This window comes from Gracilinanus agilis, chromosome 1 (genome assembly GCF_016433145.1).
Source record: "Gracilinanus agilis isolate LMUSP501 chromosome 1, AgileGrace, whole genome shotgun sequence".
NCBI classification, from domain to species: domain Eukaryota; kingdom Metazoa; phylum Chordata; class Mammalia; order Didelphimorphia; family Didelphidae; genus Gracilinanus; species Gracilinanus agilis.
In genome coordinates this window covers 387,639,449-387,654,738 of record NC_058130.1, presented here as the reverse complement: position 1 = coordinate 387,654,738, position 15,290 = coordinate 387,639,449, and the positions used below count along the sequence as shown (strand labels likewise).

The following is a 15,290-nucleotide window of genomic DNA, read 5'->3' as shown; positions in this document are numbered from 1 at the left end:
CTTTCTGATTTCATTGCTCTTAGCTACCTCTTCTTACTAGTTTCTTTTTACTAGTGTCTCTCTCTCTCTCTCTCTCTCTCTCTCTCTCTCTCTCTATATATATATATATATATATATATATATATATATATATATATGTATGTATGTATATGTACATACATATATATACACACATGTGTGTGTTTTAAAGATATACACATTTATATGTAAAATTTATTTTTATCTATATCTGCATATTTATCCAATCTGTCTGCATCTATTTGTATATTTACATGTAATCTATCTCTAGCAATGCTGATCCAATCCCATCTAGTTATAACTCATTAATGGAATTAATTTTTTTCTCCTACAGGCACTTAGTAGAGTGCCTTATATATGACAGGTCATCAATCATTATTTTTAATTGATTGTGTCATCCACATCAGAATGACAAAGGAAAGAGTATGACATGAATAAGGGAGGGGAATAATTACCATCATTAAGTGATATTGCTGATTACAAAAGAGAAACTACTTAAACATAGACAAGCACAGAATCATGAAGATCTAAGAGGTCATCTATCCACCTCAAACCCCATCAAGGATCCTAACTGTAATGCAGCTAAGTGGTCATCCAGCCTTTTCTTGATTATCCCGAGGAAGAGGAAACACACTGCTACTTCTTCCCAGAGCAGACAACTAACTCTACTTTTCAAAAGCTCCACTTGAGTTGAGCTTTGAAGGAAACCAGGGATTCTAAGGGACAGAGGAAGAGGGAGAACACATTCCAAAATAAAGTATAGAGGCAGATGAATTGTCATGTAAAGTGAGCAGTTAAGTGAGCTTGACTTGGACATGTGTGAAAAGGACTAACAATAGGATTGTAAAGGTAGACTGGAACTAGCTCATAAAGAACTAAAACAATGATTCCCAAAGTGGGCGCTACCGCCCCCTGGTGGGTGCTGCAGTGATCCAGGGAGACGGTGATGGCCACAGGTGCATTTATCTTTCCTATTAATTGCTATTAAAATTAAAAAAAATAATTTCCAGGGGCTAAGTAATATTTTTTCTGGAAATGGGGTGGTAGGCCAAAAAAGTTTGGGAACCACTGGACTAAAAGCTTAAATTCAATTCAATAAGAGTTTATTAACTGCCTGCAAAGTAGTAAGCACATTGTACTGAATGAAGATATAAATAAGAAAAGACAGCCCAGGTCCTTAAGAAGCTTACCATCTAGAATAAACACAAAAAAGGAAACAGAAAAAGCATAGTGAAGGAAGGTTTGAGTTGGGATACCAAGGCACTGGGGCATGATGTTTGGTAGAATCAAAACAAGCAGAATTGCTAATGGAAAATGGAGTTACCTGGAAAGTTCTGAGAATTCAGAGCCCTCTATAAAGGAAGGCTTTGAGAGGAGTATATTGTTCCACCCTCCAATCATAGGGGAGAGGCCACCGAAGCAGTTGAGAATGTGCTTAGTAGAAAATAAGAGTCAATTTGCATAGTGATGAGACTTCAGGTAAGTAGCTTATTCTGAGTGAGACATAATATTACCTTGATTTCACACCAAACAGATCTGCTGACAGAAAATAGAAAGTTATCTGTTTGGAGAAATGTTCCAAAGACATCTATCATTTGTATTTTATACTAGAGGCAACAGGGAGTCATTGGAGCTTCTTGAACAGAAAATGGTAAGTGATGTGTTCAGAATCTCACTTTGTCTGAATGTTGAAGGCAGATTGAAGAAGGTAAAGATAAAGCTGGGAAGCTGTTGCAATAGTAAAAGTGATGAGGTGATGGAAGCCTGAGATACTGTTGTGTCCATATGAGGACACAAAAGAGATAGATGCGAGAGATGTTCTGGAGGTAGAGTTATGAAGAATTGGCATCTGAGGGAGAGAGAGGAATCAAGGATGATGCCACAGTTCAGACATAGGTAAGTCATCACATCTGCAGGCTAAGCATTTCAAGTTCTGTCAACTGATGATCATATGGCACAATCTTATACATACCCTTCATTACTCCATGACTCTATTTAAGTTTTCTTAGCAAAGATACTAGAGTGCTTTGTCATTGTCTTCTCCAGCTCATTTCCAGATAAGGAAATTGAGGCAAATATAGTTGAGTTACCATGGTCACACAGCTAGTGCTCTATCCATTGAGCTACCTAGCCGCCCTGCTTTCCTATCATCTTATTTTACAATTGCCATTGGCCATTCCTTCAATTTTATTCATGTGCCCATTAACCAGATAAGGAGCATAAGAGGTAAAACTTGCTTATATCATATTTTACTTCATGTTACAGGGAAGGTCTTGGACTTGATCCATTACCCAAATTTATTAACCCATTTATAAAGCTCCAGAATTGGCTGAGGGGGGGAAGGCCACACAACCTTTGTCCCAAAACTCTGACGAAGGATATTTTTCAAATATAGCCAGAAACCTCCTGATAGTAATTCCCTTTAAGATGATGAGGGATCTAAATTATTCTGAAGCTAACCTCTCTGGCAGTGAGGACAATACAACAGACTAGTTTATAAACAAGACTCAGCCACACTTCCCACTATACTCCCCAAACTATCTAGACCTTCAGGCTATTATAGCACTTACTTTTAATTGATGGATATTATGATATATTGCTTCAGAATTCCTCCTGCTGAACTACATCTGTCACCACACACACATGCACACAAATACACAAACATCCCAAGTCTCCAGCTCCACCTCATCTCATTTTGGTTGCATCTACCTAGTCCTCTGCACATTTCCAACATCCTTGCCTGTATCTGGGCCATGACTCCTGCATCAATCAAGTCTAATAAAAATTTTCATAGGTGTCATTAGGTGATGCCATGGGGTAGTAGATAGAGAGCTGGCCTTAGATCCAGGAAGACCTCTGAAAGATACTGGCTCTACACCCTGGGCAAGTCTCTAACCTCTCACTGCCCTAGGGAACTCTCTGTAAGATATAAGTTTTAGAGAAGGGCAGAGAGTTTCTTCATTTGAGAGTTCCAGAATAAATAAATTATAAGTTAGGGCTGTATTCCTAACAGAAGCAATAATTATGCTCTCTAATTCCCAATACATGTGCATTTCAAAAGTTCTTTCTAAATTTCTCTGGTGTGGGTTTCTCATTTTGGAAAGGAGTAAGAAATTTAATAGAAGATTTGAACATCCATAGGGTTAGTATCAGGACAGCTAGGTGTCACAGTGGAGAGTGCTGGGCCTAAAGTCAGGAAAACTCATCTTCCTGAATTAAAATCTGGCCTCAGACACTAGCCATGGACAAGTAATTTAATCATGCTTTCATCAGTTTCATCTATCATCAATTGTCAAATGAGATAGCAAAGGAAAAGGCAAACCACCCCCATGATTTTTGTCAAGAAAACTTCAAAAGAAGTCACAAAGAGTCAAATATGACTGAAAAAGCTGAAGAATAATAACAGAGAAAGACATAACAGAAGTATCACATAACATTAAGTCAGCATTTATATCACCTGATTTACATCAGAGACAATAAGGCAAAGTCTAGCTAGACTATTAGATCCAACTCAGGAAGATTCCATGTTCAAATTCTACCCTTAAAGTTGCTGTGTGACCAAAATTAATCTGAGCTTTAAAGTCCTCACCTGTAAAATGGGGATCCTAACAGTATCGAGTCTTAGAGACTATTTGGAGGATCCAGTGAGACACTGCATAGATGTTTGCTTGCTTTGCAAGTCTTAAATTGGGAGTGTAAGCTCTCTCCATTCTTTTCTTCTAAAATCTCATTTCTAAGTCCAACATCAATTTTCTTGTTCTTGTCTTGCATGCCCTCTATGTTGTAGATACCTACTCTCCTCTCCCCCATTTCACACCCCCAAAAGCACAATACAGTAGTTTACTCAACTTCTTAAACAAGAGTACTACTTTACAGGCTTTCCTCTTTCATCCAAAATGGAAAAAAAAAAGCAATTGGATGAGTAGAGGAAAAGGCCAACAGGGAAAGGACTTATTCTATGGAGCAGGTATAGATGCTATTCAGTATAACTAAAGCATTGAAGAAGGTGCTGGACTTAATCAGAATGGTATTCAGTACTCCCACTGGGCATTAATCTTGTCTATCAAAGTTCTTACTGAGTGTCAATTTAAGAATTTGCCAATGAGAGCGGTAAGGCAGCAAACTATTTGGTGCAAGATCTTTGACCATCCTAGATCTTCTCCTACTTATTTGAGATGAAGAGTAAATATGGATTGGTGATAGAAAAAGTTCTTTCTCTCCTTTGTTTTTTTTTTTGGGCGGGGGGGGGCGGGGGTAAGGACATCTGTGCATATTCACATGTGCTGGGGAGATAGGCTACCATGAATATTCTACTGGATTGGTGTGATCATCTTCTAAAAAGCCTCACTGAAATAAACTGAACCCAAAAGGCAGGAAATTTAAGATTACTAAGGTAAACTTACTAAGTACGTAAGGTAAACTTAGCTAAGGTAAACAGAGACATCAACATTCCCCCCTCATCATCCTGCCAATAAAAAGCTTTAGCTTCAGCCAATCTCAATGCAAACACCGCCCTTGCCAAACTCCATCCAAACTAAACTATTTAGGGGTTTGATGGAAAGAAATAGCTAACTCTTCTTAACTGGTTTGTCCATCCACCTCCAAGGCTGGATTCTCATATTATATCCCCAAGCTCCTTTTCATGAGCAGAACCTGTACTGTCCCTCAGAGAGGACTCACCTTGGGAGCGGCTTCGGAACTTCATCAGGCTGCTCCCCAGGTTGGGGCTTCTGCAGCTCTCCCGGGATCCTTCAGGACAGCTGTTATCTTGAGACTTATCGACTTCACTCATCTGAAACAGACAAAAAACAGGTTTAGACCAAGGGTCACTGGAGAAGAGGCTCTCTGGCGATGGCTCTGCTGAAAGAGCCATTGCCCAAGAATTCTCTGAATCTAATGGAATCACTACATGGGTGTCATGTGAAGATGAGGGTTCATAGGGTGCAAACAGAACTTTAGGTCATTGGTGACTCTTGCTTCTCTCTTGGAAGTTTTACTATCAAGATTCTGGAAAGAGCCCTGGGCTTGGCAGTCACAAGACCTGAGTTTTATTATCTCTTCGTGTACCACAACTCTCTAAGGCTACTAGTTTCAAAAAGTGGTAGGTCTACACTGGAAGGTGGAGTCTCCTAATCAGAGTGGAGCTAGCTCTCAAGGGCCAATTGTTAAATTTTCAGTGTGAAAATTTGTTACACTTTGGAAACCAGAAATGCTACAAATCATGGCCTGATTTATTGTTTTGTTGATTATCTAGATGTAAGAAAAATAGAAAATTATACATTGAAATGTTGATAATGCATTAATTTTTTTTAATTTATAAATTTTTTTTTTAGATTTAAGATTTTTTTTTTTGAAAAATTTTCCATGGTTACATGATTCATGTTTTTACTTTCCCTTTCACTCCCCCTTCACCCTCCCCCCCCCATAGCCAACAAGAATTTCCATTGGTTTTAACATGTGTCATTAATTAAAACCTATTTCCATATTATTGATAATTGCATTGGTGTGGTTGTTTAGAGTCTACATCCCCAATCATGTCCTCATCAACCCATGTGTTCAAGCAGTTGTTTTTCTTCTGTGTTTCTACTCCTGTAGTTCTTCCTCTGAATGTGGGTAGCATTCTTTTCCATAAATCCCTCAGAATTGTTCTGGGTCATTGCACTGCTGCTAGTACAGAAGTCCATTACATCTGATTTTACCACAGTGTATCAGTCTCTGTGTACAATGTTCTACTGGCTCTGCTCCTTTCACTCTGCATCAATTCCTGGAGGTCTTTCCAGTTCACATGGAATTCCTCCAGTTTATTATTCCTTTGAGCAAAATAGTATTCCATCACCAGCATATACCACAATTTGTTCAGCCATTCCCCAATTGAAGGGCAAACCCTTGTTTTCCAGTTTTTTGCCACCACAAAAAGCGTGGCTATAAATATTTTTGTACAAGTCTTTTTATCTATGATCTCTTTGGGGCACAAACCCAGCAGTGGTGTGGCTGAGTCAAATGGTAGACAGTCTTTTATAACCCTTTGGGCATAGTTCCAAATTGCCATCCAGAATGATTGGATCAGTACACAACTCCACCAGCAATGCAAATAATGCATTAAATTTAAAAGTATGTTGTGAGGGTTGGTAGATGTCTAAATAGATAGAGAATAGGTCTGGAGACAAGAGGTTCTGGGTTAAAATTTGGCCTGAAACAATTCCTAGTTGTGTGACCCTGAGTAAGTCCCTTAACTCTGCCTAGCCCTTGCTGATCTTCTGTCTTATAATTCATGCTAAGAAAGAAAGGTTGGAAAAAGAAAGATCTACCTAGAAATCTAAATTTTGTGACTTGTCTAGGGTTAGAACCAATGATTTTTAGAGGCAAGATTTGATTCCTGTCATGCTGGCTTCAAGGTGAAATCTGTATCCATTATGCCACACTGCTTTTCTTTATATAAATATAAGTATATTTGTATATTATATAAATGTAAATATATACTAAATTATCATTCAAAGAGTTTTTTTTTAAATAACTACTCTTTATTTCATGGCAGCTGGGTGGCACTGTGAATTGAGTGCCCTGGTCTGGGGTTGAGAAGATTTTCAAATTTGAACTCAGACATTGATTTGCTATAAGACCCTGGGCAAGTCACTTAACCCTATTTGCCTCAATGTTGAACCTTGAAGAAAGCCAATGATTCTAAGAGACAAAGATGAGGAGGGAGTACATTCCAGGCATGAGAACCAGTTACTGTGAAGGCATGGAGGGAGAAGATGGAGTCCTGTGTATAATGAACAGTAAAAAGGAGATACAATATTGTAGTTCTTTTTATTTTTTTCTAGTTATGCTAAGCTGTTGCATGTAGGAGAGTGAAGGGTAGGAATAAACATTCGATCCAATTGGGAACTGGTTGAATAAATTAAGATATACTCATATATTATAATATTGTAGCCCATAAAAGTGCCACTATGAAGACTTCAAAGAAATATGGAAAGTTGTGCAGAAGGAATACAGAATAAGCTCAGCAAAATTAGAAAAGCAAACAAACTAAGAGAAAACATCAGAGGATTGGATCTTTATAAATATAGAGCAACTCAGAAGGAGACAAAGCAAGTGTGCTATTCTGTAAAAAAAATTATCACATTATTTAAAGCAAAATTCAAAGAATTTAAATTTTAGTTCATTCCAAATCTGGTTAGATTATTTATCAGTAGTTCTTTCAGAAAACTAAAATTTTTAAATGTTGGTAAATGAGAGAACTTTGGCTAATATGAGGAGGGAGGACCAAGATAAAGGTTGGGAGTCAATCATTTAACTAGAAAACAAATTCTTAGGCTAGCCTTGTTGAATATATTTTTATAAATGTTGAGGACTGGGCAAGCCTTATGTTCAGGATACTATAAGAAGTAAAGAAAGATCTGAAGGGTTCAGGAAGAGACAGGCAAATAAAAATGATCAAAACACATGCCTCAGGTCATTTAATTTGGTTTAACAATGTTATATAATCATCTTGCCTCCAGACTATAAACAGTAATTATCAGAGACAAAATTAAATTCCCAGTTTTTTCCCCTTGTTTCTATAGTATCATGACACACATTACAAGCCCACAGGGAAAGTATTCCAGAATTTGCATGTTATTACCTCAATTGGTACCCATTAAATGGGTGGAATATTATTCTGTGGGGAAGCCTTTGACAATTAGCATTCCAACCTGGGATCTTCACTTTCCCCATTGTCTCTGTTTTCCAGACTTAAACAATACAACAATCAATCTTAGTCTAGAATAGAATCACCCATCTTTAGGGATGGAAGGAACCAGAGAGGTCATCAAGTCCAGCTTTCTCTTTCAAAAGACAGAGAAATAAAGGCTCCAATAAATAAAAATGATTCCTCTGAAGTCACAAAATTAGTGAGAGGCAGAACACATGCTAGAAATCGGGTATCCCAGCTCCTTTTCCAGTGATCTACCATACTACTACCGATACTCTCCTGAGGAAACCATGGAAACATCTATGGGATCTACTTAGGTATTGATTTGAGTTATTCTATTTGTAGAGTGCTGGTGCCTTCGTTTTATAGTTTTATAGTAGAACATTCGATGCTTTCACATAGTAGGTACTTAATAAGTATTTCTTGAACTAAATTAAATGAGGTAAAATATGTATTAGTGGCATAAGTAGAGGAAATACCTTAAGGTGTGTCTTTTAAGCCTGACTTATGTTATATTGGGAAGTAAAGAAAGTAGAAAAAGCAGGAACAGAACATCCTGAGATGTAGCTTTTTGTGTCACTGAATTGGCAGAAAAGAGAATAACTACATAGGAAAACATGCATGATATGTTGTGCCTTAAGTTCACCTACAGCATATCAGCAATTAGGGTGAAAGAGATTGTCATCATGACCATACTCAGGATTCCTCATATCCACCCTTCATCCAAGAGTCAAAATAAGTTTCCTGAAAAACAAGTCTACCCAGGTAGTCCTCTTGCTCAGTCGTGTTCAGTGGCTCCCTACTGACACTAAAAATACATATAAATTTCTCAGGCTATTTCAAGTCCCTCACAATCTGGTTCTGCCTTATCGTTCTAGCCACTTCATACTTTTTCAATTGATCTTGAAAAAAGCCTTGTGATGTAGTTAGTACAATTATAATTGTTCCCATTTTACAGATGTAGGAACAGACTCAGAGAGCTTATAACTTTTCCAAGGTCATTTAGCTAGCCAGAAGTGGAGAAACTTGAACCCAGATATCTTGATTCCATTTATAAGAATCTTCTCCACTCTAATATGAACTCAGACGGCATGAAGCTTACTTTAAAGAAAAAAAAGCATATTATTAGCAGATAATTTCAAGGGCTAGCAATGGACAAAGAACATTGTTCAGAAAGGCTTCTGTCCTTTTCTGGTCCCATATAATCTTTTCTTTCTTTAAATCCTTACTTTCTGTCTTTATTTCCATTCTAAGACACAAGAACAGCAAGACCTAGGCAACCTGGGTTAAGTGACTTGTCCAAGATCACAGAGCTAAGGAGTATCTGAGGTCATATTTGAACCCAAGTCCCCCAGACTCTAGGTCTGGCACTCTATCCACTGTGCTACCTTAGCTGGCCCCTGTCCCATGCAATCTTGAGATTCAAAGAATATACAAAATTGGTATTTACATGTAAGTTTCTTTTAGGTAAAGGAAGATGTTCTTCAGATAAGTGATATATATCTTTAAGGCACAATCTCTCTATAATATATATGCTATTTAAAAAAGCACCTCTAAGAACTGAATACTTCATGATTTGTTCATTTCCATCTCAGAACCTGTACATGAAAACATTTCCTGGACTTTCACAAGTTCCTTGGTTGATGGTAAATGATCAATACAAACTAGCTAATCCATGTCATGATTCACTGTTTGCCTGCTGCTCCCATCATTTCTCTGGTGTGAATTTCCCATCAAAGCCAGGGTCTCTCTTACACACAAGCCAAACACAGCAGGCTGCATTCTGTTATCTGTGGTTCTATAGAGTAATGATTTTATCATTTCAAACAAAACAAAAATAAATTCTCAGTATATTTGTAATGCCACTAATTCTCTGAATTATGTGATTAGTATTATTGGACAATTACTTTATAAAGAGTAACCTGATATATGACAGGAAAAACAAAGATGGTAGAAAAACAAAGAAGAAGAATATCTTTCCTTGTCCTCAAGGAATTTACAGTCAAACTGAGAGTGGAAAGGAAGAAGTATGCCCTTGAAGTCACCTGAGAACAATATAAATACAACAATGAATGAAAAAGGAGCTTCTTAGTCAACAACTACAGTTAGGCTAATGAGAAAAATCACAAAACTTAGACCCAGAAGGGATAATTGTTTAGTCAGGTCAGTTTTGTCTGACTCTATATGGCCCCTTCTAGGATCTACTTGGCAGAGATACTGGAGTATTTTATCATTTCCTTCTCCAGCTCATTTTCCAGATGAGTGAGACAAACAGGATTAAGTGATTTGTCCAGGGTCTCACAGCTGGTAAGTGTCTTGAGTCTGTTTTTGAACTGAGGTCTTCCTAACTCCAGGACCAGTTGTACCAGCTAGTTGCCCAGAAGGGACAAGAAACAATTACAAACTTGGAGATGCCTTCCCCAGCTTTGCCAGCACATGTTCATTAGTTACTCTGATTTAGCTAATTAGTAGCAAATCCAGGATGAAATTCTTGGTTTCCTGATCTTTAGTCCATTATACTTGTCACTACAGCATGCTACCTCACCTTAGGACTTCTGTAGAAAGTCTTCACATTTCTTATTGACTCTCTTTTCTCATGTGTAAAATTGGCATCCTTAATACCTGCCCTGCCTATTCCTGTCTCAAGGCTCAGCTTAGGTATTACACTTGTGGTGGCAGATGCTTGTAATTCTTGCCTCTCAGGAGGCTGATGCTGGTGAATCACTTGGGCTCATAATTCTGACCTGCTGTGGGTTAAATCCAATTTATTGTCTATCCTGTTTTGCCTTTATTTCTTTATCTGTCAGATGAGCTGGAGAATAAAATGGCAAACCTCTCCACTATCTCTGTTAAAAAGACCCAAAATGAGTTCATGGTCACATAGCTTTTAAGAATCTGAGGTCAGATTTGAATTCAAGAAGATGAACTCATTGGTGCAAATGCTCAGAATCATGGGATTTGTTCAAAACCAAAATCCAAACAACCTAAGCCAGCCCTCACTGGTAGTGTGAAAGGGAATTCTTTATTCTCTTTGTCTATTTTGAATTAATCAACCAAAAATTTAAACACCTCTACTTAATACTAAGAAAAAGAATTGCAAGTCACTTACTAAAATGGGTGACAACTCCAGAAACTTGTGAATCTTTTGATAAGAGTTTACACCCTCAGAGGATAAGAGGTGGATCCCACAGACACTGCCCTCATGGGCAGTGCTAGGCAATTTGGAAGCTGTGATTGACCCCTGTGAAGAGGGGAAGGGACAGGACAGGAAGTTATGTGAAAAAAGGCCTATAAAAAGTCTTGAACTTCCTGTCCAAAGAGTCTTTGGACTGGAACTTTGACTGGTGACTTGCCTCTTGGAGGTGGCTTTGGACTTGGACCTCGGCTTCTTGGACTGTTCCTGGACCTTCTCCTTTGGACTTCATCTTGGGGGAGTGAATAGTTGGCCTTCCCTTCCTGGCTTCTGGAAAGATTAGTTCCGGAGAGGCCTCCTTCTCCTGGAGGAGGTTGCATTGCTGGAACCTTTACATAAGACACCATCGGATCCTCTGGCTGAGAGTTAACGAGCCCTGCTGGCACTGAGCCAGACTCCAGGGCAACATTTAGTATGATAGGCTAGACATTTTCCCTTCTCTATTCTTACATTTCTCTACTTTCACTCTTTCTACTTCTTTGTAAATAAAAGCTATTAAAAGTCATTTTGACTTGAGATATACTATTTTTTTTAAACCCTTACCTTCCTTCTTGGAGTCAATACTGTGTATTGGCTCCAAGGCATAAGCGTGGTAAGGGCTAGGCTGGGGGTTAAGTGACTTGCCCAGGGTCACACAGCTGGGAAGTGTCTGAGTCCAGATTCGAACCTAGGACCTCCCGTCTCTAGGCCTGGCTCTCAGTCCACTGAGCCACCCAGCTGTCCCCTAATCAGTTCCCTTATGGACTTATTCTTTTTTTTTTTAGCCCTTACCTTCCATCTTCCAATACATAGTATTGACTCCAAGGCAGAAAGAGTGGTAAGGGTTAGGCAATGGGGGTTAAGTGACTTACCCAAGGTCACACAGCTGGGAAGTGTCAGAGGTCAGACTTGAACCCAGGACCTCCCATCTCTAGGCCTGGCTCTCAATCCACTGAGCCACCCAGCTGCCCTTATACTATTTTTTAATTGGCAACCACAATACTATTTTAGAATTCTCATATTTTAGTCAAACCCCTAAATTTAATCCCTACACTATTCAGAATTTTTGACAAAGGGATTCCCTCTATCACACCTCTCCTGCAATTTATTGTTTCATAGAGTTGCTGGGGGCTCTGCAAAGTTAAAGATACAACAATGAGTATGAGGCAGAGATTAAGGTTGTACCCTGGATGCTATGGTTTTCCTGACTCTAAAGATGGTGTTCTATTCACTAAATCACTCTAAAAATAATAATAACAATTAGCATTCTTATTTTAGGACAGCTAGGTTATACAATGGATACAATGCCAGACTAAGAGTCAAGAAGTCTCATCTTCCTGAGTTCAAATCCTGCCTCAGACACTTACCAGCTGTATGACCCTGGGCAAGTTGCTTAACTCCAATGGCCTCAATTTTCTCTTATGAAAAACGAGCTAGAGAAGGAAATGGTAAACCACTCTACTGTCTTTGCCAAGAAAATCTCAAATAGTGTCAGGAAGAGTTGGACAAGATAGAAACAACTGACAACATTCTCATTTTAGAAATAAGAAAACTTGGGTTCAGAAGAGTGTTCTTGGCCAAGATCATTTAGCAAGTAATATTTCCCTTCCTAAACCATATATCCCAATCAAATTGGCCTACTGTTCCACAAACATAGACATTCATCTTCCACCTTCCTGCCTTTTCACTGGCTGTCAGTCATGCAGTTAAGATTCTGCCTCCTCAATTCAGCCCCTCAGAATTCATAGATTCTTTCGGTTCAGGTGCCATATTCCACTACAATGTGATATGCAGTGGAAATAGCATAAGGCTGGAGACAGGAAGACCTGAATTCAAATGGGGGCTCAGATGATTTATTAGCTGTGTGACCCATAACAAGTCACTTCAAACAAAAAACGCTCTTTGCCTCAGTTTCCTCATCTATAAAAAGTGAGTAATAATTTCACCTACCTTTTATAGTTGTTGGCAGGATCAAATGAGATAATAGCTATAAAATGCTTTACACAATTCCTGGCACATAGAAAACCCCTCCCAATAAATGTTAGCTGCTACCACCATCATCATTACTATTATTATCATTATTATTAGCTTTTCTTAGTAGTTATCATGGTTCTCTCCCTCTTTAAAATAACTCATATGTATCTATCTCCACACAGGACTCATTCCTATACAGAATATAAGCTCCTTGATGGCAGGGATTGTTTCATTTTTGTTGCTCTTGTTTTATCCCCATAACTAGTAGGTGCTTTGCACATAGTAGACACTTAATAATATGTTTTGTATAATTGAAGCAAATGTTTGCTAAGAAGAGGCCAGAGTAGGAAAATGAGATAAGGGATGGCATTTAAGTCATTGGAAATGAATTTTCTTAAATCCTTAGTAGAAAAATCTTTCCCACTGAGAGATGGATACAGGGTGAAGGAGATAAATGTGCGACACAGAGAACATGAGCAAGGACAAACTTGAAAGGTAAAGCATTACCCTTAAGTTGTGTACAAATGAGTGGTAGTTCTGGACTGAGAGGAAGTGGGTCCCAACACAGGTCTGACACTTACTCTGAGGAACCTTGAGCAAATAAATCACTTAATCTTTCTGGGGCTCATTTTCCTAATGTGAAAATGGAGGAGTTGAAGTAGATGGTTTCTGAGATCTCAGTTCTAAAGCTATGATCTTTTATTCTAAGACCATATTCAGGATCATCACACATAAGATTATCAAAGATCTCCTCTCAATTCTGAAAGGGAACTAATTAATGACGAAGAAGTAAAAGGAGTCAAGTTAGAGAGGTCCAAACCCTTTGAATAGTGCTTTTTGCCACCTTTGAGCCAGGATATCACTCCAGCCTCCAACCGAATGCTTCAGCACTTACAAAAACACCAAATTACTACCAGCAACAGAAGATTTATGAGCAATCCTAAACCAGTCTGTGCTTGTGGTAGGGAGGAACACACACACACACACACACACACACACACACACACACACACACACACACACAAGATTAGTCTTCACTTTCACACTACAAGGAGATGATTATAGCCAACAGTGTGTATGGGAGGTTAGAGGGAGGTAGACTATTCTCTAGGATTCCAGAAATCCTCAATAGAAGGTGTGTGATCAGACCATTTAACATCAGATTCACAATTCCCCTGCTCTCCAAGGGTTCCATTTGCCTCTCCCCACAAATGGTGGGGGCTATTTCCAAACTCTTCCACTGATCCATATTCAGAGACTTACAGAGAAGGAAGGGATCTCAGAAGTCACCACCCCTAATACAACCCTGAAGAGAAGATTCCTGATGGAGTCATCCTAGTCTTTTTTTTTTTTTTTTTAAATAAACCCTTACCTTCCATCTTGGAGTCAATACTGTGTATTGGCTCCAAGGCAGAAGAGTGGTAAGGGTAGGCAATGGGGTTCAAGTGACTTGCCCAGGGTCACATAGCTGGGAAGTGTCTGAGGTCAGACTTGAACCTAGGACCTCCTGTCTCTAGGCCTGGCTTTCAATGCACTGAGCTACCCAGTTAGTCTTTTCTTAAAGACCTCCAAAGGACAAGTAGTCACTAATTCTTGAAGTGACTCATTTCACTTTTGGACATCTCTCACTATGGGGATATTTCCCCTTATGTGAAGTTAGAATCTACCCCTCCAGCTTTTTTTCAATAAAGGGACCAACATCTATAGATAAGATGATGGGGTTCGAGGCACCATTTGTTTTGGTGATCTCGCTATTTCTATCCTAGAGTTCTACTTGCCCTCATCATAAGAGGCAGCCCATCAAGTTCTAAGAACTAGGATAAACTAGTGCCCGTACCCCACTCTTTTGGGATATTCTGAAGAAGGACAATTCATGATTCAAAATATAAACATTCAAACCACTGAACACAGAAATCTTTGTTTCAATTTCCACATAATCCAAGAACACTTGAATTATACGTCCTATATGACATGTTATTTATATATATCATATGCACAAATCTGTATGGTCTATTTAAATCTTTTAAATATAGTATGTGCATATGTCTATGTGTGCATGTGTATAATATTCCACAAATATACATATCATAAATATACATATCACTTTCTGATTCAGAGGCTGGCACAGTATGTGGCACACAGTAAATGCTCAATATATGTTTATTAACTGATCAACACTCTATCCATTATGCCACTTGCCTCTGCTACGTAGTCAGCATTACTCTGCTCAATGAACTTTGTAGTGTTCCCAGACAACTAAACTAAGATCATGAGTTGAAAAATAGTTGCAGATCTGCCTCAGTAGAGAGAGTTTGCTTACCATGAATTTCCTTATAGTGATAATACCGCCAGTGAAATATATGGATGTGAGAATATATAATATATATTATATTATATAATTATATAATTATAATTATATAATATATAATCTAG

At 38.4% G+C, this 15,290-nt stretch overlaps 1 protein-coding gene across 1 annotated transcript in view; it reads right to left on the bottom strand.

The window, feature by feature from the left end:
• PDZD2 (PDZ domain containing 2) overlaps positions 1–15,290 on the bottom strand; it is a 348,778-nt gene that overhangs the window by 72,834 nt on the left and 260,654 nt on the right. The window contains exon 6 of the mRNA XM_044664497.1: positions 4,699–4,810. Coding sequence (XP_044520432.1) covers positions 4,699–4,810 — 112 coding nt within the window. The remainder of the gene's footprint in view (positions 1–4,698; positions 4,811–15,290) is intronic.